Source organism: Budorcas taxicolor, chromosome 6 (genome assembly GCF_023091745.1).
Source record: "Budorcas taxicolor isolate Tak-1 chromosome 6, Takin1.1, whole genome shotgun sequence".
Classification (NCBI taxonomy): Eukaryota; Metazoa; Chordata; class Mammalia; order Artiodactyla; family Bovidae; genus Budorcas; species Budorcas taxicolor.
This window is the reverse complement of record NC_068915.1, coordinates 84,226,936-84,250,662: the sequence shown is the minus strand read 5'-3', so window position 1 is coordinate 84,250,662 and position 23,727 is coordinate 84,226,936. Positions and strand designations below refer to the sequence as shown.

The window sequence follows — 23,727 nt, the reverse complement described above, 5'->3', positions numbered from 1 at the left end:
GTTTGAAGGATTTTGAAAATTTTGAAAAGAAATGTATTTGGATGCAAATGTCATGATACAACTTGGGGAAAATATAAACCCAGGAAGAAAAAGTACTCTCATAAGATGGACAATTCCAGCTGCTATGGAGCACTTGATTAATTTTTATCTGAGTTTGTTAAAACACTGAGACCTCATAATTGAATTGAAACTGGATCATGCAGTCTATGGGAATGTTTTGGAACACATGTACATTCTATAATGTACTCATTTAGAGAATGGTGATTCAACAAAGCCATTAATATAATATGACATATTTTTCCTTTACAATGGAGAGGCCTTTTGCAGTTATGGGACCAAAGGGAGAAAAATAGCATAAGTACTGAAATTTTAGGCTTTGTTTAGGATGGAAGAAAGGTTCATACTGTTTCATAAGCAACGCTGTTTATCCAAGGAAAGTTGAAGGAACACATCTTCTGAAGTTGCTATTTTTGATGTTAGGAAGCAAATCAAAAGAAAAAAGAGATGCATATGAGATGACTGGGGCTTCCCAGGTGGCTCAGTGGGTAAAGCATCCTCCTGTAATGCAGGAGACCCAGGAGACATGGGTTTGATTCTTGGCTTGGGAAGATCCCCTGGAGGAGGAAATGGCAAACCACTCAAGCATTCTTGCCTGGAGAATCCCATGAACAGAGGAGCCTGTCGGGTTATGGTCCATAGAGTTGCAGAGAGTCGAATACAACTGAAATGACTGACACGTATGCCTGCACATGAGACGATTGATATCTAACATAAATACATAACATACATTAGCTTCAAATCTTTGACTTATTTTAAGAAGGTAACAGATAGTAAATGTCATATACATGAGTTATGGATTATATTTCTAATAGCTGTTTCAACAAATAATTTTCTGAATCTCAGTGAGTATGTAAAGAGAAAGTTTAAGTATGTGTAAAGTTCAAAATGTGGTTTTCCTGAAGGATAGGTAGCAATTCTTACAGTGGTGATTATGTCAGTTTTGGAGACTTGAATATTTTCTCTAGGAATTTTTCCACCTTATATAAATTTAGAATTTTATTTTCAATAAAATAATTGCTTTCCAACTTGTTTCATAAGAACATTACTTTGATTACAAAGCTTAACAATGACATTAAAAGACAATGAAATTATGTCATTCTCTTTCAGGAGCATGAATACAAAACTCCTAAAGAAAATAAGATATCAAACCTAGTAAAATACAAAATGTATCACATTTTATTTGCAATACAGTTGGGGGTCATTGTAATAGAAATATGTTTGATTTGACTTTTAAATATCAATTTAATTCACAATATTGATCAAACAAAAATAGAAAAATGATTATCTCAATAAATGGAAAAAAGCATTTGGTCAAATTCAAAATTAATTTATTATAAAATTTAGCAAACTAAAAGCAAAAAGAAACTTCTTTAATCTGATAAAATGATAGTAACTATCTTATTCAATGGTGAAATACCAAAAAACATTCCCTAAAAGTAGGAACAAGAGAAGGATGCCAGCTATCACCCATTCTATTCAACAGTAACTAGAATTCTATGATGTACAGCAAAAGTAATCAATCAACCAATCAGCTAAAAGAAAATGAAAATATAAGCAATGAAAAGGAAGTAATAATATTGTACTTATTTGCTGATGTAGATGTATGCTAAAAATCCAAAATACTATACAAATAGAAAAATAAAATTAATAAATGAAGTTTCTCAATATGAAGTCAATATACTAGTCAATTGTACTTATATAAGCCAACAATAAATATAACAAAATTTAAAGAATAGTACCATTTACAAATAGTACCATTTTCCAGAAGTCATGTATAGATATGAGTTGGACCATAAAGAAGGCTGAGCGCTGAAGAACTGATGCTTTTGAACTGTTGTGCTGAAGACTCTCGAGAGTCCCTTGACAGCAAGGAAATCAAGCTAGTCAATCCTAAAGGAAATCAGTCCTGACTACTCATTGGAAGGATTGATGCTGGACTGAAGCTCCAATCCTTTGGCCACCTGATGTGAAGAACTGACTCATTGGAAAAGAACCTGATGGTGAAAGATTGAGGGCAGAAGGAGAAAGGGGTGACAGAGGATGAGATGGTTGGATGGCATCACCGACTCAATGGACATGAGTTTGAGCAAACTCTGGGAGATAGTGAAAGACAGGGAATCCTGGTGTGCAGCAGTCCATGGAGTCTCAGAGAGTAGGACCTGACTTAGTGACTGAACAATACCACCATCAACAACGATTTACACTGGAATAGAAAAAAACAAATACATGAGACTGAACCTAGGAAAACATCTATAAGCCTTCTATTCAGATACTTATAAGACACTATTGAGAGAAATTTTTTAAAAATCGAAATGAACAGAAGAAATCACCAAGTTCATGGATTGGAAGCTTCAGTATATTAAGTTAATTCTTCCCCATTTGCTCTATAGATTCAATACTATACCAACAGAAGTCTAGAGATTTCTTTTTGGAAATTGATCAATCAACGTAAAATTTATAAGGAACTATAATGGACTAAAAATACCTCTAAGACCATTTTGAGAAAAGAAAAAAAATATGGGCTTACATACCATATATCAAGTGTGAACAGAGAAAAAGTTCTGTTCTAGAAGTATTAAATCGCAATCCATCACAGATGATAAAGAATGAGGCCCATTGTGCTTTGGACAAACAGGCCTCTTAGATACTTGGGTAAATATCTCCAGTAGATTTTGAATAACCCTGGACTCTTGAATCTTCCCATACATTGAAAAGCATTAATATCACTGACTTGAGATATTTGTTTTTTTGTGACTAACAGTAGTCTTTTACTAAGATGTATACTTGACAGTGTGTATTTCCTAGCCAAAAATCATACAAACTGGTTTTCTCCACTATCTCTTTGGAGCAGTTTCCTCAGAGCTAACTCAGTGGCTGTCTCCAAGCTATAGTCTTCAGTAAGACCTTGAACACAACTTAAACTGACAACTCTTATGTTGTGTGTTTTTAAGTTGACACATGACATGATGTGACTTCAATAATAAAGGTAGTGTGATAGAGTACACTAAAAAATTAAAGTAACTATAAAAAATTCAGAAAGAGACCCCCATTTGGTTTATATCAATACTTGATTTATAACAGAGGTGGCAATGCAGGTTAGTGGATAGAGAATTGCATGTGCATGATTTCAGTAAGATGTGCAGGGTCAATTAATAGTCATCTGGAAAAAAAGCATTTTTACTCCATAATATACACACAAAGGAATGCAATGTGAATTAATGATCTAAGTGCAGATACACTAAGGTTTTTAGAAGAAAACATGCAAGTATATCTTTATGAAAGGCAAGGAATTCTTCAACAAACTATGTACATATACTCATAAAATACTAACCTTAAAAGGAAATACTGGCAAATTTTAAACTAAAATTAAGAGATTCTGTATTTTAAACACCACCAATGACTTGTTCTACTTCCAGCAGTGGAGGAATATCTTCTATCGAGCTTTTCTAGAATTAATAATTATAAACCTTGGAAAAAATATAAAAACCATATGAAGGTAGTACAGAGTGACCAAAAACTAGCAAAAACTGTCGCAGAGAAAAATAATGAAGAGAAGGGACTATACTGGGTGAAACTGAAAAGCTGTCTCAAAGAAAACTAAAGAAGAGAAAGGGCTATACTGGGTGAAATTTACATACATATAGTTTCTTGCCAGAGAGCACTGGCCAGTCCACGTGAGATAGAGGAGCTAAAAATTAAGCAGAAAACCACAGTATAACGGGCTGTAGGAGTCAGAACACAAAGACTGGGGCTGTAGCATAGCTGAAAAGTGAAATATGTAAAATAATGATCATAATGATCATTTTCACTGGTAATTAGGAAAATGAGAATGTAAACAACAATGAATTAGAATTCATTATATCAAAATGGTGGTGATGTTAGTTATGTTAATATCAATGCCTTGTGAAAAGTCTTTCGTCAGCAACTTCTACCTAGTTACAGCTGGTTTCAGTTGAAGAGGAAGACTCCAGAATGATGAAACTGGTCAAACACAGAGCTAGAATTATCTTGATTTACCAAAAAGCTATTTCTTAGGTGTACCTTTTAAGTGACCAGACAAAGATTAGGCTATTAGTTTTTTCTAAATAGCCGAGTCAAGGAAGCTTGTCATTCCCTGGATGACGCTTATCTTGAAGTCATAGAAATATGGCAGTCGTTGACACTAGTCAGACAAGTTTCACTTTATTTGTTCTCTGTATTTCACCCAGCCCATAAAAATGAACCAACCAACACTGAATGTAACACATAAACCTGGGAAACACTGATTATCTTTAAAGCTCCACCAGAAAGCCCTTATTTTTATTACCACTATTGTCATCATCATCATCATCAACATCAACATCATCACTATCTTTGTTCCTGACTCCACCATAATAACCAGAATACTGTGTACAGGTAAATGGAATTTTATTTGGGAGATTGTTTACAAAAGCTAACAGGCAATGGCACCCCACTCCAGTACTCTTGCTTGGAAAATCCCATGGATGAAGGAGCCTGGTGGGCTACAGTCCATGGGGTCGCTAAGAGTCGGACATGACTGAGTGACTTCGCTTTCACTTTTCACTTTCATGCATTGGAGAAGGAAATGGCAACCCACTCCAGTGTTCTTGCCTGGAGAATCCCAGGGACGGGGGAGCCTGGTGGGCTGCCGTCTCTGGGGTCGCACAGAGTCGGACACAACTGAAGCGACTTAGCAGTAGCAGCAGCAGCAGCAGCAGCAGCAGCAGCAGCAGCAACAGGTTGCTACAGAGTAGCTTCTAGTTTTTTGTTCATTAGTCGCTTTTTATAATTTAGATTTTTATTTCTGGATCCATGCTATTGTTTCTGATATCTAAAGGCCCTGTAAAGTCTCTGGGAAAATTTCAGAAATTTGGAAAATATTAAACACATCTTAGCAAAATTTTATTTGCTATTTAAAAAATAATCATTCATAAGAATACCACTGGGACTTCCCTGGTGGTTCAGTGGTTAAGATTCCACATTTCCAGTGCAGGGGCATAGGTTTGATTGCTGGTCAAGGAACTAAGATACCACATGTTGCAAGCTGCAGCCAAAAAAAAAAAAGGAATACTACCATTTTTGTTCTCTAATAGTGTAACAAAAACCATGTTCTCTAATATGAAGTTTTAAAGAAATAGTTTAAAGACCTGAATGCCATTATAGATTTTTGGAATAATATACTTTACAACACAGACCCTAAAGTAGCACCTGGCAAACTGCAGGGGGCCCTCAAAACTTAATACATTTCCAAATAAGTTCCTTTCTAGACTCTAGGCTTTCCTAGAGTTCTGGAAGAAAGTTGGTGGTGGCGGCTCTTTGACTTATTTGATCATTAATTATTAATACTTTCTTCCTTATTCGTAAGCCTCTCCCTATGTGGCTCAGATGGTAAAGAATCCTCCTGCAATCCGGGAGACCTGGGTTTGATCCCTGAGTTGAGAAGATCCCCTTGATATGGGAAAGGCTACCCACTTCAGTATTCTGGCCTAGAGAATTCCATGGACTGTATAGTCCATGGGGTTCTCAAAGAGTCGGAAACGACTGGACAACTTTAACGATGGAAAAAAAAAAGTATCTTTATAAGATTTGGGGAATTTTGCATTGGAATTATGTTTTATGCTCTTCACTATATAACAGAATTCAGGTCCATCCAATTCAAATGATTGGAAATGAAGTTTTAGTAAATGAGAACTACAGTTTGTAAGGGTTTGTAATTCAATTGCTAATTCAGTGTCAGAATTTGTTATAAGGAAGTCTGATCTAGGATATGATACTGGGTATGGGCTGTGGGAGATAAATTATTGTGAGATAAATGTTTTAAAATTGTGGATAGTGTAGTTACCATCATTTTTAACATCATTATAATTTGATTAAGGTAAGTGGTTGAATTATACCAGAATAGCAATGAGTTGTTCCTTGCAGTAGATTCTGTCCAAAAGAGAGACAGGTATAATTTAGTTTAGCATATGGAGTTGGTTAAATTTATTGAAGATTAATTTTTACCTTTTTCTCTTTGTTAAATGAGAGGTTCATTCAGGAACTCAGATTTTTACCTTTAAAAAATTATGGCTAAAATATATACTTGATAGATGAGAGTAAATTATGTCATGAATGGACTTTTTTGTATATTTAGAACATGATTTTAATGATTTCAGCTGTTACTAAAAATAATAATCAATTTCAGAATGCAAACATCATACTTACTAGAGGAGAGGTTGAATAAATCATAAACTGTGATATTTTATATATAAAAAATCTCCTCAATTGTTTATGATCGGAAGAAATTCATGATTAACGGGGGAAAGCAATACCAGTTCTATAGTCAACACTGTGTATTCTTTAGAATTTTCAAGAACATCTAAAAGGGACCTTCAAAGAAAAGCATTTTATACACTGTAATATAGTGATTATTTTATATAGAAACCATGTCAGCTACTTTCTATACTATGTACATAATTTAGGCTATATAGTGCTTGAGTCTCTCAAACTAATATTCATGTCTCAGAGAGACTAAGCTACCAGCCTAAGTTACAATGGCTAATTCAAAACAAATTTGAGACTATCAAAGTAAATTTTTCTACTTATTAGCAGACATATATTTTCAGATATTAATAAAGTTATAAATAATTTTGTTCACATTAATTATATGCTCCTTTTAAAGTGTGATTCATCTAATATAAGAAATATTGTGCCCAAATAGCTTTTTTCTATGAAAATTAGATTACACAAATGAACTCTAGTATAAAAGCACATATGTCGCCAGTCCAGGTCCAATGCATGATACTGGATGCTTGGGGCTGGTGCACTGAGATGACCCAGAGGGATGGTACAGGGAGGGAGGAGGGAGAGGGGTTCAGGATGGGGAACACGTGTATACCTGTGGTGGATTCATGTTGATGTATGGCAAAACCAATACAACAATGTAAAGTAATTAACCTCCAATTAAAATAAATAAAAGGAAAAAAAAAGCACCTATGGAATGTAGGGAGTTTCTTTGAAGAGCTTTCACAAGGTTGGCATAGGGTAGGGTTAATAAACAAGTCATCAAAAGAGTTATAAGGAAGAGGTAGGATTAAGACTTGAGAACAGAACAGAGATGAATTAAGACTGGGTGGAGTTGCACAGGTGGGGCATAGTTACCTATAATCCATTTTTAAAGGATCTTCTCTAGGAAAAGTCAGTTAGTTCTAGAGGGACTAGAACAAAAAGGTTCTCCTGCTCATAGAAAATATTTAATTTGACACACATATCTACTGATTATAAACTCTTCTGTTTTGTCATTTTTTGTTTGTATAATGCAGAAAATAGAGATTGAAGAAATAGTCGAGGTTATTTTGAAATTTGAAATTAGATTTGTTTGTGTGTGTTACAGCTGCAAATGAACTATTTCATGACATCATGTCTTTTAAGATATGAAGAATAATGTCCAAACTTTATATAAATTAGATTAAGCCTAGCAATATGACCTAACTGTAAGCTTAGATCATTCTATCTGTATGATGCCAAGTTACAATATTTTCTGATTATTTTTCATCTAATTGGTTGGTTGTAATGATGAAAGTTATCTGTTAAATTATCCTGTATAGATAATCCAAGCTTATTGTAGAAACATTAGAGAGTATAGATAAGGAAGAAGTAAACATAAAGAAAAAAGTCTATCCATAATCTTAAAACATGGGCAAGATGAAATTGACATCATGATGCTTTCTGACACACTTAAAACGTATAAATGATGTTATATGTTTGTGTTTATAAATCTATATATGACCGTGTATATGATGTAGCTGTAGTTTGCAAAGGTACAATCAGATCATGTATAATGTTTTATAACCTGTTTTAAGTAAATAAAAAAAGTCAGTTGATTTCTCCTCATCAATGTGAGAACATAAACCATACTATTTTGCTCACTGTTGTATCCTCAGCAGCTAACATAGCCCTCAAAGATGATCTGTTAAATGAATGAGCATTAGGGTCTATCCTCCTTACACATTTGAGGCTTCTGTGTTTTAAGCTAACACAAAGATATGATTCATAAATTATAAATTGTGTTGTATGAGTTGAAGGAGAGACAGGTAAATTTAGAATATTTATCATCTGATTCAGCACAGCACACAGCACATCATCTGATTCAAGTCACCTTCCTTCTTTTGGTAGACACACCAGTGTATCTTCCCAGAGAAGATCTTGGCCGTTATGGAGAACTATCCTTATTTTTCTTGGAGTCGTGGCAATCTTGGGATTAACTATTGGTCTCCTGGTTCATTTTCTGGCAGTTGGTCAGTATTGACTCTCATTTTCTTAAAAATTGACAAGAAATAACAGGAATATTAAATTTCTTTATGGAAACTTTCTCATCTAATTACTATTTTATTTCAACATAATTTTATGTTATTTGACACCAAAGTTTGCAATTTTTTTTTTGGATCAAATGCCTCTTTGATCCAGTCTATAAGTTATATCACCAGCTATGGGAGTGTGGACAAGATTGAAATGCTCAATACTGTGATGCCAGTATTCATTGTCAATAAAGGTGCTTGTAGAGTAGGTTTGTAGCTAACTTGGATCTTTTGGTAAAAAAATATACCTCAAACTTCAGAGATTCTCTACTCTTCTTGGTTCCTTCTGATATTGGTTATTAAGATCTACACACACAATTGTGTCTGACTCTTTGTGACCCTATGGACTGTAGCCCTCCAGGATCCTCTGCCTATGGGATGTTCCAGGCAAGAATATTGGAGTGGGTTCCCACTCCCTTCTCGAGAGGATCTTCCTGACCAAGGGATCAAACCTGGGTTTCCTGTATTTCAGGCAGATGCTTTACCGTCTGAGCCAATGCTTGTGCTCTGATATTGGTTGTTAAGATCCATTTGAGGAACTTTCCTGGCGGTCCAGTGATGAAGAATCTGCCTTGTAATACAGGGCATGCATTTCGATCTCTGGTTGTGGAACTAAGATCCCACATGCTGTGGAGCAGCTAAGTCCAGGGCCAAAACTAATGCGCCCACATGCTCTGGAGCCCTTGTGCCACACCTAGAGAGTCTGTGTACCACGATGAAAGATCCCACATGAGGCAATGAAGATCCTAAGTGCTGCAACTAAGACTTGATGTAGCCAAATATATAAACAAACTTTTCTGAATGACATAATTGATAAGCAGCTGCGGATAATCCATTAATGGCTTTTCTAATAGTGGATAGTCAAGAGTGGTTAAATGGCTGAATGCTCATACTAACTTGACCTTATTTTTAATAACATTCCTTAAGTTTATATCCAGAAAGCTTGTTTTATTTCTATATTTCAGGAAAAGTAAATCCTGAAATTTGTATATCCAGTTAATGTTTTTGAAGAAACTTGGTATGTGTTATTCCACTTGATCCTCACACTAGTTCTCTGAGTCTGGGAGGGCAGGTTTTACTACTGTCCCTACTTTCACATGCAGGAAACTGAGGCTCAGGAAAGTCAGGTGACTTCCTAGATATCACAAGCTTTTTAGTATAGTTGAGCACAAACCCCCATCTTAATACTTTAAGTGTATTATTCTAACAGTAATTTTTCATGATTTTCCTGTTTTATTTCTCTGAAATATATCACCCTATGCAGTAATGCAATGTGGATATATTTTGCTTGATTCAGTGACAATTTCAGTTCTTTTTCAACCTAGCCTCTTCTCCTTTGTTTTTACCCAACCATCTTAATGTCAAATTTCAAAACTCTTCCTTTGGAAGCATAGTGGGTGCTCACAGTCTCCTGCCTGCCTTGTCTATCTACCACCTCTCCATAGTCGGAGTCTTTCTATCTACTTCTTGTCGCTACTCATTAAAACAATAACTTTATTCACATAGTTTCCTTATAGATAGCTCTCTGAGTTTTGCAAATCAGGTTCCCATGAAGAAGGCTTGTCAGTATGGTAATGGGGACCAGTAGCTTAATTAGCTAGCCTTTCAAAATATGGTTTGCATTTTAACAAGTCCCCTTTTTAAAAGAAACAATTACTTGGTGGAAAGAACTGATGCAAAATGGAGCACTATAGTTATCCTGGCTTGAGCAGGAAGTGTGTGGGATGAGAATTTACTCTTGAGTTTCTTTCCATGATCAGCCATCTACCATTTCAGATTCAATGCTAGACAAGCTTATATTACCTAAATCTAAATTAGTTGAACTGAACTTCTTGAAATAAAATTAGACACTTAAACTTTGTTGTAAAAGTTGTTTGAATAAATTTTGGAAGATGGGCTTACTCTAGGATTCTGGTTTACGAATTAATACAGTCTTTGTTAATACTGAGGGTAACTAGAGTTGGTTGAGAGCTAGGGGGACCTCTCATTCAAGTGGTGATAAGTTAATTTCCCAGTACTGATTATTAATTTTGAAATAAAGATATGGAGGGACTTGAGGTCAAGTTTATTTTAAAGTTTTTAAAGTATTTCTTTATTTCACAGAAAAGACTTACTATTACCAAGGTGATTTTCATATTTCTGGAGTCACATACAATGATAATTGTGAAAAAGCAGTTTCATAGGCCAGCACATATCTGAACAAAGATATTGAGACCAAGGTAAGTCAGAAGCTTATTTATTTTATTATAAATTTGGTTAAAACATACATGGTAGCTTTTTTGTTTTTTCTCTTGACAGATGTCTGATGCACTTCAAAATTCTAGTGTATACAAAGAATATATAAACTCAAAAGTCATCAAACTTCTGTAAGTAAAAATTCATTCATGATCTTATGAAATGAGAAGTATATAATATACCATATCTGCCTCAGCTTTAAATAACAACAGTAGCAAGAAACAGGGATAGAGGAAGAGAGAGAGAAGGAAGGAAGGGAGGAAAGAAGGGAAGAAAGAAGGTAAGAAGAAAGGGACTAAAGTGTTCCCCATAAATTATAGCATCACTGTATTGAACAAATTTCTACTCAGATAAGAAGTGTTCTGCTCAAATCTTTAATCTCTGTACTCAAAGGGGAATTATAAGGTTGTTGGTGGCAGTCAGTCCTAACTGACTTCTATGGTAAAAGATAATCGTAACTATGCAAAACCAGAAGTTCTAGCTGATTGTTTTGCTACTGATACACTAATCATCTCTTTTCCCATTCATACCCATCTGGCCATATTTTTTCTAAAATAATCCTCCTTTGTTCTCTCTCATAATTGCCATCTCTTTAATGACTGGAGAAAGTGAATCTTTTAAGGTAACTTGTCTAAACATGTATTGTAAGTGTGCTTGGTGGTGGTGGTGGGGATGAGGGATGTAGGGAGGCAGTGTCACAAAGCATAGGGGATGAGTGACACAGGGAGCACTTGTGAGTCTGAACTCCCTAAACAAAACAAAATGAAACAAGAAATCCAGCTAGCCAACCAATCAACCAACTAACCAACCAACCAATCTACTTTCTTACAGACAGGCAAAAATCTTCAAAAGGTCTTCAATTAATCATAATTATTTGAAAATAGAGTTGAAGTTTTTTTTAAATCATGCTTAATATGGATTTTTGTTTGAAAATATCCCTAAATGAATTTATCTTCTTTCCTGATTAATAAAAATGATGTACTGAATATGTAGATAATGGAGATTATCTTCATGCTTCAGAGTTATCTTTCTGAACTTTCTCATTGCATACATCTATTGGGTTGGGCATGTATAAGAATCTTAGGAAGAAGGTTAGTACTGGTTCCCAAACACATACTAGAAGTTATCTTTTGAATACTTCCAGACCTTGCATTTAAGTTCTCATTTATCTTTTTCTCTAAAATTTAGCTATTAGAAAATATCTATATAAGAACACTATTGTTTTTCTACATTACAATAAAATCATAAGCCAATTATTTGTTGGCCAGTAGTCAGTTTCTTGCATGTGTTTGAAATATTCTGATTTCTAGTTTGTGATTCACATCCTTTTTCATGAACAATAACTCTTATCCAGTTAGGTTCTAAGGCACCATTACACTTTATATATACGGAGACAATATCTGTATTATTTTTTAATATATGTAAAGGCAATATAATAATTAAAATGTGGGAAATCTAATGTGTTCATTAAACATCTAAAAAATCAGAAAGCAGCACACTAGAATATTTCTGTTATTTCTAGTCCTGATTCCAATGGTTCAAGTGTACAGTTAGAGTTGACATTCAAGTTTCCTCCAGCAGAAAAGAATAGCATGAGGACTAAAATCAAGGCTATCTTACATCAGATGTTGAAGGACAACATGGCATCCTGGAATGTGGTTCCCACTTCCATTAAAGTTACAGGTATTTTATTTATTTATTTATTTATTTATTTATTGCATTATTACGTTAAGTACCTAGACCGTTAAAAAAAAAAAGGACTGGAAAAAAATGAACCAAAATTTTTAGGAATTTTCTTAGGGAAAATTAGTTTTTTCCCAACTGTGGCACTCCTATAATTGAGGTGGTATTAGAAAGAGAAGTGTTATAGAATCTTTGTCTGAACAGTAATAGAAATAAGTGTTAAGCTACAGGCATGCTTGTGAGTTTGGAAGGATTGGCTGTAATGGATGAAAAGGGGGTGAAAAATAATAACTGAAGCCATATTCCTCCTTGTCCTATGCTTAGTCACTCAACTGAGTCTGACTCTTTGTGATGCCATGGACTGTTGCCTGCTGGGCTTCTCTGTCCACAGGGATTCTCCAGGCAAAAATACTGGAGTGTGTTGCCAAGCCCTCCTCCATACATTCCTCCTTTATTTCAGTTCAGTTCAGTCATTCAGTCGTGTCTGACTCTTTGAGACCCCATGAATTGCAGCATGCCAGGCCTCCCTGTCCATCACCAACTCCCAGAGTTCACTCAAACTCACGTCCATCAAGTCGGTGATGCCATCCAGCCATCTCATCCTCTGTCGTCCCCTTCTCCTCCTGCCCCCAATCTCTCCCAACATCAGAGTCTTTTCCAATGAGTCAACTCTTCACATGAGGTGGCCAAAGTACTGGAGCTTCAGCTTTAGCATCATTCCTTCCAAAGAAATCCCAGGGCTTATCTCCTTTAGGATGGACTGGTTGGATCTCCTTGCAGTCCAAGGGACTCACAAGAGTTTTCTCCAACACCACAATTCAAAAGCATCAATTCTTTGGCACTCAGCCTTCTTCACAGTCCAACTCTCACATCCATACATGACTACTGGAAAAACCATAGCCTTGACTAGATGGACCTTTGCCTTCTACTTATGTCAGGATCTCATTATAAGCAACAGACTTGGGGTTTTCTTGATCATTCAGTGTAAAGATTGCAGGAGTAAGGGTAAAGTTGAAGATTAGGGAATTCTCATTGTTTCTTGTGGAAGAATGGAAGTAATACTATTAAAGATAAAGTTTGCCTGAAATAATTCCTTAGAAAACAAGTGAAGAAAATGATAGGATTTTGTCCTAGTACAGAAAGTAATATTCATAAATTTTTGATGGTTTTGCAAAGATCTTGAAACTCTAAACTCTGATTGTTAAAAAGTTTGTTAGGTGATAAGCTTGTGTTTCCAGAGCCCAGTTTTGTCATTCTTCCAGACTGACAATTGATCCTAGTATCCTTGAAGGCTATAATGGCCACCAACTGCCAGTTACAGCTCCTTTGCTTCAATACAGTCCCTGTTACCAATGGGCCACTCATGAGAAGTGAGTTTGAGTTAGAGCTTCTGCAAGGAGCAAGATAACTCCATTGTGCTTAGTCATTAGGAAAGAAAGTTGTACCAGTTACGGCCCCTCTGTCTTCTAGGAATTCAGGGTCAACACTTTCCTATGTGCCTTTTTTTTTTTTTTAAATGTACTCTCTTTTATTTCTCTCTAAGGTCTCTTTCCAATAGAAAAGAGACTTAAATTTAAGTCAAATTCTCAAAATTTCACAATTCAGTCTAAGTAATGAGATGACTTCTAAAGAGCAGGGTAGGCACAATAAAATGTAATTTTAATTGCTATTTTTCTTTAAAATATAGACAACTCTATTTCAAAGTAGTGAGAATTATCATAGGGAAAAAAATAAAAAGATTATGCTCAGTGCTTCTTTTAGTAAGAGTGTCAGCTTCTTATTTCTCTAAATGTTTACTTCAACTATTATAAAACTGACAGCTTTGCTTTTTTATTTCCTTTTCCTTTGCCTATACCACCTTGTAGACATGTGGAGAGATGGCCAAAATTGAGCAAGTAGGAGTCAGAGGGGTTGATAAATAATACATGAACTAATCTGAATAGTTAAATGTTGGGTGTAATTGGGTTGAGAAATTTAGTCCTTTGGTTGAAGAGAATTGCTTGGTGATATTTTACTAACCTTATGTTTTTGTTTCTTAATTTCAGAAATCAGCAAGAATAATGTTGAAGTGCTTACCAACAACTGTAAGTTTAGAAATTTTATTATAAATTTAACACTTTCATAAATAGTTCCCCATCATCTTGCTACAAAGTTTCTAGAAGTATTTCATTTTGGAAACCTGTGGTAGTCTTTCAAAATTATTGGCGATGCTACATATCTATTTAGCATTTCTCTTTGAAAAACACTGACTATTTGTAATGGGTTGTCCAAAAAGGTGAAGTGAGAATTATTTTTAAAAAATGGAATCATGAAGAATATCATGGCTGAATTAGTTTTTTTTTCTTAAGTGAAGGAAAAAAGGAGGGTAATAAGAAGCTGAGGGTAATAAGAAAATGCAAAACTAGGCTATATAAAATGTGTTTATTATAAGTTAAAAAAACAGTCTGTACTTCTCAAGCCAATTCTCTTTAGAGTATCTTGTGGTCCACAGTTTGATACATCCATGCATTCACTCATTCAGGGATATTTATGGAGTATATGTTGTCCACATGGGGCTTTACAGACAGCATTGTACATGCTATGTAAGACATTAATGAAGCAAAGTCTCCATGCTATGTAAGACATTAATGAAGCAAAGTCTCCACCTTTAAAATTATGCAATCTACTTGAGGAGACTAGAATTATAATGGATAGATACAGCAAAGGTCAACAGTTGAAAGATTCTTAAAACTGGGAAAGAGGAAAAGTAAAAGTCATCGAAACAAGGATGGAGTGATACCATAAAAAAAGTACATTCTGGAAAGAAACAGCATTGGTTAGGAGACGCAGGACAATCATTGAAGGATTTCAAGAACTGTTTTAAATGTATTTCTTATAAAGCATAATCAAAGTTACCTGCTCTTGTACAAATAAATGCATTTTTCAGGTTGTGGGAGAAGACTGACCAACAGTATCACAGTAGGCAACCGAATTGAATTGTGAACGGGGAAAATGCCCTGGTGGGGGCCTGGCCATGGCAGGCAAGCATGCAGTGGAAAGGTCAACACCACTGTGGTGCCTCTCTGTTTAGCAGGAGGTGGCTCCTATCTGCAGCTCACTGCTTTGCTAGGTAAGTTTGAAGGTCTGACTAAAGGTAAGATTCTGGTTGCAGATCTATTTAGGAGGTCTGTGAAGGTTAACCTAAATGCGTGATATTCACCAAGACTACATGACATTTACAAGTACTCTCATAATTCAAGGGCATTGAAGACATTTAAGGGCTTCCTAGGTGGCACTAAAGAACTTGCCTGTCAACACAGGAGACTCTGGTTCGATCCTTGCATCAGGAAGATCCCCTGGCATGGCAACCCATTCCAGTACTCTTGCCTGGAGAATCCCCATGGGCAGAGGATCCTGGCAGGCTACGGTCCATAGGGTCGCAAAGAGTTGGACACAACTGAAGCAACTGAGCTCACACACATGCAAACAAAGGCATTTAAATGGGGACAACTAAGGGAAAAGTGAATGGAAGCAATTAACATTTTCCAAATAAGGGCTTTTGCCTGATACTATGTGCTTTACTTACATCACTTCATGTAATCATAACAATAATTCCATATGAAAGGTATACTTGAAGCTATTTAAAGATGAGGAAATCGGGTTTAGAAATGGTGATACAACTTGACCAAGATCCTACCACCCTTAAACAACAGGAACCGAGTGTGAACTCAGGTATGTTTAAATCCAGTTACAAGGTGCTTATTTGTCTTGTGCTCTAGGAATTTACAATCTAGCTGAAGAAATTTAAATGTGATATATTAAAGGTATTATGCAGCTTAGAGTGGTAAGTGTCACACGTACAACACAGATGTTAGTATGCTCTATGGATACTTGATGAAGATAGAGAACATATTTTATCTGAGATATGCAGCTGCAAGTTTTGTTCCAGACTCTAAAGAGATAAAGTTTGTTTGATTGGAGTAGATAGATCAGAAAGAATAATGCATATTTTGAGTTGAAAAAATAGTCATCTTCAAATGTGTTGAGATGTAGAGACACAAATCGTATTATATGGACAGCAAACAAAAATAACTATTAGAAGTAAAGAAGATTTGTAAATGGAAACATTAGAGAATATAGTTTTATTCATTGGGGACACCTCTAAATAACAAGATGCTTACTTACTAAAGATGCTCTAAATAACAAGATGCTCACTTACAGCTATTGAGTGTGTGGAGTCACTGAAGTCTTCAGAATGGGAGAAGGATTCAAGAGGGTCACAGTTACATGAAGATCTTGAAATCTTAAAAAAAAAATGCACCTGACATTTTGAGGAAAGTGACAGTAATTAAATAGAATGTTAGGGCCTAAATTGAGATAGAATCTCAGAGGAACTGGAGAACCTGGTCAAAAAATCTAAATTAGAAGCCAAGATTCATTGACTTGGTACATATAGTGGAGTGACTGGGTGAGAACAAGTTGCAAGTTTTTATGTATGCAGACAGACGTCAAGAGCCCTGCCACAGGCTCATGGAGTCCAGCGTACATGGCGTTACGTGTGATTCTGGACCCCATGCACTGAGGCTGCTCATGTGATTGCTCCCCAACTAAAATGCATAGAAACCAGATGGGGCTGAAGTAGCAGGAGACATCAGTGACTGTTTAGGAGGACTTGTAGTGGGCTAACAGCTCCAATATGGGCTTCCCTGGTGGCTCAGAAGGTAAAGAATCTGCCTGCAATGCAGGAGACTGGGGTTTGATCCCCAGGTTGGGAAGATCCCCTGGAGAAGGAAATGACAATTTCCAACACCAGTACTCTTGCCTGGAGAATTCCATGGGTACAGGATCCTGCTGGGTTACAGTCCACGGGGTTGCAAAGAGTCAGACATGACTGAGCAACTAACACACACACATCTCCAATACAGGCTTCACGGGTGGTTCAGATGGTAAAGAACCTGCCTGCAATGAAGGAGACATGGGTTCAGTCCCTGGGTCAAAAAGATCCCCTGGAGAAGGAAATGGCAACCCACTCCTGTATTCTTGCCTGGGAAATCCCATGGAGAGAGGAGTCTGGTTGGACACGACTTGACAACTAAACAACAAACAACTCTGATAGTCCTTAGAACTATTTTTATATGTCTGCAGCATTTATGACATCCCCACATCAAAGACATTTTTAAGACAAGAATTTAAGTGCTTTATAGTACTGTTTAGGAAACATAGCTTAAAGTTATAAGATAATCCCTGAGAATACCATTTTGACCCACAAATTGAGTGTATTTTAATTAAATTGTGCCCTCCAGGAAAAATAATCCAGAAGATTGGACGGTTAACTTTGGAACTGTAGTAAATAAACCGTATATGACATGGAAAGTTCAAAACATTATTATTCATGACAATTTTAGTGGCCCTGGGATTCATGATGATATTGCCCTTGTATAGCTCGCTGAAGAAGTCTCTTTTACGAAGTATGTTCATAAGATTTGTCTTCCTGAAGCCAAAATGAAACTCTCAGCAAATGACAGTGTTGTAGTTACAGGATGGGGAACATTTTGTATGAATGGTAAGTTTATGTGGATGGTAAGTTTTTCTATAAATATGTAATAGTTTCATAGGAATAATTATTTAATCGATCACTCACTCTTTCATGCAATTAACCAATTCATAAAAAAAAAAAAAAAAAACTGAAAATAAAATGAAGTGATGGGACCAAAAAAGCATGGCATTGTCTTCAGTTTCTGAAATATCTCTGGGAATACGAACTGGAAAATTTGGAATTTTTGTGTGAGGCAGCCAGCTATAATAAACATTAGAAAGAAATCAGTCTAGCCTGGGACTGGTTTGCCTCTTGGTGACCAAAAGAATCTGCTTTATTCTACAAATTGTTCTTTGTATTAACAAACAAGGTTAAAATCTCCATAATATGCAGAATTTGTTGCCCTTAGGTCCTCTTCCAGTGATACTTCAGCAGGCCTTTTTGAAGATTATTGATAAGAGAGTTTGCAATGCTCCATATGCATTATCTGGCTTGGTGACTGATACAATGCTATGCGCTGGATTTATGTCAGGAGAAGCAGATGCCTGTCAGGTACTTTTAGATACATTATCAAATCATTTTAAACAGAAAGCAATTTGAAGTATGAAATCATATATTTCAAAAGTTATTAGAAGGGCTGGTGTGAAGGCCCTAGGCTGGACTTCGAGGATGACCCATAGAACCATAGAGAACTGATGCCCGCAAGAGATAGCCACTGGAAGTATTGAATTCAATAGCTAAGATTCAGGGATCAGAAAAACACTAGCAGCAATGATACTACTACAGCCTCCTGACACCCATAAGCTGGTCTGGTCTTTGCCTACTCTCAAATTGTTTCTTAGACCCTAGGAAGCTGGAGAATAGAAAGTAGAATGCTGCTGCAAGAAACAGAATATCCCCATGACCTTTTATCAACATGAATCCCAAGACACCCTCATTTTTGCCTTAAAAGGCATCTGACTTGCTTCTCCCTTTCAAGTTTCATACAAGTGCATCTAGCTGGCAGAATCTATTTTGCATCCAGAATTCTAAATGCAAGGGAGTCTTGGAAATGTCTTTTTAAGCTTTCCAGTTTCTACAGAGTAAAAAGGGACCTTAGAAAGAATGATGAATAAGGCACCACATCAATTATAACCTCATTCCTTTTAACTGCCAAACAATATTGCCTTATATAGGTACACCATAGTTTAACCATTGCTCTATCCGTGAATATTTTATTTCTATCTTTTCTGTTGAGAAAACTGTAATAAATCACCTTATATACTCCTGTTTCAGTATATGTGCCAGGATAGATATCTAGATGTATACCTAGAAGTGAAACTGCTTATTTATACGGAATGTGTGTGTATGAATAGTCATGTATGACTCTAGCCCATAGGGAATACAGTGTTAAAATTAAATAGGTGATGTCAAGCTACTCTCTAAAGTTGTTGACTCAATTCTAATTCCTACCATCAATATAAGAGAGTTCGGAGAGTGTTTTGCCTATGTTCTCCTCTAGGAGTTTTATAGTTTCTGGTCTTACTTTTAGATCTTTAATCCATTTTGAGTTTATTTTTGTGTGTGGTGTTAGAAAGTGATCTAGTTTCATTCTTTTACAAGTGGTTGACCAGTTTTCCCAGCACCACTTGTTAAAGAGATTATCTTTAATCCATTGTATATTCTGCCTCCTTTGTCAAAGATAAGGTGTCCATAGGTGCATGGATTTATCTCTGGGCTTTCTATTTTGTTCCATTGATCTATATTTCTGTCTGTGCCAGTACCATCCTATCTTGATGACTGTGGCTTTGTAGTAGAGCCTGAAGTCAGGCAGGTTGATTCCTCCAGTTCCATTCTTCTTTCTCAAGATTGCTTTGGCTATTCGAGGATTTTTGTATTTCCATACAAATTGTGAAATTATTTGTTCTAGCTCTGTGAAAAATACCATTGGTAGCTTGATAGGGATTGCATTAAATCTATAAATTGCTTTGGGTAGTATACTCATTTTCACTATATTGATTCTTCCAATATATGAACATGGTATATTTGGCCATCTAATAGTGTCTTCTTTGATTTCTTTCACCAGTGTTTTATAGTTTTCTATATATAGGTCTTTAGTTTCTTTGGGTAGATATATTCCTAGTATTTTATTCTTTTCATTGCAATGGTGAATGGAATTGTTTCCTTAATTTCTCTTTCTATTTTCTCATTATTAGTGTATAGGAATGCAAGGGATTTCTGTGTGTTGATTTTATATCCTGCAACTTTACTATATTAATTGATTAGCTCTAGTAATTTTCTGGTGGAGTCTTTAGGGTTTTCTATGTAGAGGATCATGTCATCTGCAAACAGTGAGAGTTATACTTCTTCTTTTCCAATTTGGATTCCTTTTATTTCTTTTTCTGCTCTGATTGCTGCAGCAGGATCCTTTATGACCCACCTCCCAGAATATTGGAAATCAAAGCAAATATAAACAAATGGGACTTAATTAAACTTAAAACTTCTGCACAACAAGGGAAACTATAACCAAGGTGAAAAGACAGCCCTCAGAATGGGAGAAAATAATAGCAAATAAAGCAACTGACAAACAACTAATCTCAAAAATATACAAGCAACTCTTGCAGCTCAACTCCAGAAAAATAAATGACCCAATCAAAAAATGGGCCAAAGAACTGAATAGACATTTCTCCGAAGAAGACATACAGATGGCTAACAAACACATGAAAAGATGCTTAACATCACTCATTATCAGAGAAATGCAAGTCAAAACCACAATGAGGTACCATTTCACAAAAGTCAGAATGGCTGCAATCCAAAAGTCTACAAGCAATAAATGCTGGAGAGGGTGTGGAGAAAAGGGAACCCTCTTACACTGTTGGTGGGAATGCAAACTAGTACAGCCACTATGGAGAACAGTCTGGAGATTCCTTAAAAGACTGGAAAGAGAACTGCCTTATGACCCAGTAATCCCACATGCCAGGACATGGAAGCAACCTAGATGTCCATCAGCAGATGAATGGATAAGAAAGCTGTGGTACATATACACAATGGAGTATTATTCAGCCATTAAAAAGAACACATTTGAATCAGTTCTAATGAGGTGGATGAAACTGGAGCCTATTATACAGAGTGAAGTAACTCAGAAAGAAAAACATCAATACAGTATACTAACACATATATATGGAATTTAGAAAGATGGTAACAATAACCCTGTAAGTGAGACAGCAAAAGAGACACAGATGTATAGAACAGTCTTTTGGACTCTGTGGGAGAGGATAAGGGTGGGATGATTTGGGAGAATGGCATTGTAACATGTGTAATATCATATATGAAATGAATCGCCAGTCCAGGTTTGATGCATGATACTGGATGCTTGGGGCTGGTGCACTGAGACAACCCAGAGGGATGGTACAGGGAGGGAGGAGGGAGGGGGGTTCAGGATGGGGAACACGTGTATACCTGTGGTGGATTCATGTTGATGTATGGCAAAACCAATACAATATTTAAAGTAATTAACCTCCAATTAAAATAAATAAATTTATATTAAAAATAAAAATAAATATATAAGAGAGTTCATTTTGAAATAGAATTCTTAATTTTTAATATTAGTAGTGTTATTGAATTGTTCTAATGTGCTTCTATAATTATTCATGGATGGTATTAAGCATATTTTATGTTAATGTCCATCTCTATTTCTTCCATGAATGCTCTGTTAAAATCTTATCTACATTCCATATTACATTTAAAAAATATTTTATTAATTTTTAGGAGGTCTACCTATTTTGGGGTATTAATAATTTTATCTAAGCATATATGTTATTTGATGAACATCTGCTTGATACTAAGAACTTTGATAAACATTATGGAAAACAAATATAAGCTATAGTTCTTGCCTTCAGGTTTAAGTAACTTATATTTTCATTGGTATGATAGAACCCTCCACAGAACATATTCAAATAGAAATCAATATGATAATTTCTATTAAATTGAAAATGAGCACTGATCATAGTAAATATTATGGGCCATAAAAAAAGATTAAAGAGAAGGGTTTAGATTAAAGATTAATAATTCCAGGGAAGGGTTTATGAAGGTCATAGTAATTAAGTTGGACCATGAAGCATGGATAAACATTAGATGGTAGAAATGGCAATCCTGGGTGTGTTAATCTTAGAGGTAAGAAAGCACTTGCCATTCAAGGAATGTGTGTGTATTCGTTGCTCAGTCATGTCCAACTCTCTGCAACTCCATGGATTGTAACCCAACAGGCTCCTCTGTCCATGTCCATGGAATTCTCTAGGCAAGAACACTGGAGTGGGTTGTCATGCCCTTCTCCAGGAGATCTTCCTGACCCAGGTTTCCCTGCATTGCAGGCAGATTCTTTACCATTTGAGCTACCCAGGAAGCCATACAAGGAATAGAACTGTGAGAAATAGCTCAAGAAAAGTCAAGTTTTAGGTAAAGTCATTGTGAAGATAATACAATGTCCTGTACATTGTGTCAAGCACTTGGCCTACATGGTCTCAGTTGATAACAGTTACCTTAGTGTTAGTGTTAGTCACTCAGTCGTGCCTGACTCTGCGACCCCATGGACTTTAGCCCACCAGGCTCCTCTGTCCATGAGATTTTCCAGGCAAGGATACTGGAGTGGGTTACCATTTCCTTCTCCAATTACCTTACATGTACAATATTGTTAGATTCCATTCTTACTTAGGAGAAAAGGGAAGCTCAGAAAGATTTATGCCAAACAACTAGTTACTAGTGATCCTGGCCTTGGAACAGAGGTCATGCCCTTCCTGTTAGAGCATGCTGTAATGGAACAGTATTGGTAAAAAGAAATGGCATTCTAAGGACCTTGAATATTAACCAGTGAGGTTTCTATTTTATCCTGCAAGCAAGTGAGAGTTTTAATGATTTTTAAATGAAGAAATGTTATGAATGTGTTTTAGGAAAATGAGTCATACCTATTAATATTATCATTCAGGTCCATGTTCAAAAGTTTCCTCCTCAGAGAGGCCTTTTCTGATCACCATAAAGATGGCCTTCCACCATTTTCTACCCAATTATTCTGCTTTATTTTTTTTACAGCATTCATAAATATCTCATATTAAGTATTTACTATTTTCTTGATTCACTTAGTAAAATAATGCTTGACTAGATTAGTTAACTCCACTTCCCATAAAAACATCAAAATAGAACTGATAAATCCTATACCAAAACCCACTTCCATCAGTAAATCCATTCCTTCAAAAATATGCAGAGAATCCAGGGAGAATTTTTAGATTAAGTGTGTTTCAAATGAGTAATGCTGTGGCAAAATTATTTTTTTTAATTTAAGTATAATGGCTTTACAGTTTTGTGTTAGTTTCTGCTATAACATGAAGTGAATCAGCTATATACATACACATATATTTCCTCTCTCTTGAGCCTCCCTCCCGTCCCCATCCCAACCTTCTAGGTCATCACAGAGCTCCCTGTGTTATATAGAAACTTCTTACTTAGCTATCTGTTTTATACATGGTACTGTATATACTGTAACAGAATTATTGTATCAAAAAAACAAACCCACAATGTACATTTAAGTCCTGTATCAGAGACTGCTCTGGTAGGTACAGTTGGTTTAACTGAGGAGGAGCCACAGTATCACAGAAAAGGGGTGGATGGAATCTGAGTCAGAACACTGATTCACCAATTTGTGGTGATATTTCTTGGGTGGACCTGTCAGATGACCAATCCACATTATGTCTATGTCTTAGTATCCAACTCAAAGAGAATTTTCGTTTCTTCCTTTAAATCACAGATCCAAGTTGTCATCAACACTTGTTAAACAAGTTTCCTTTTAATTGCTTTCTGCTATTGCACCCAGCCCTTAAGATCCCGAGTATCACTGTGGTTAGTACATTTACCTGAGAACCACTGATC

The 23,727-nt window shown here is 35.9% G+C and overlaps 1 protein-coding gene across 1 annotated transcript; it reads left to right on the top strand.

Moving 5' to 3' along the window:
• The first annotated feature begins 1,830 nt into the window (after positions 1-1,830).
• LOC128049529 (transmembrane protease serine 11B-like) lies at positions 1,831-23,632 on the top strand. Its single transcript, XM_052641771.1, is given in 11 exon segments — positions 1,831-1,844; positions 8,224-8,336; positions 10,500-10,615; positions 10,695-10,762; positions 12,154-12,314; positions 14,360-14,398; positions 15,241-15,287; positions 15,290-15,423; positions 17,597-17,856; positions 18,239-18,381; positions 23,606-23,632. Coding segments are annotated over 11 exon segments (1,122 nt in total).
• Positions 23,633-23,727: the final 95 nt, after the last annotated feature.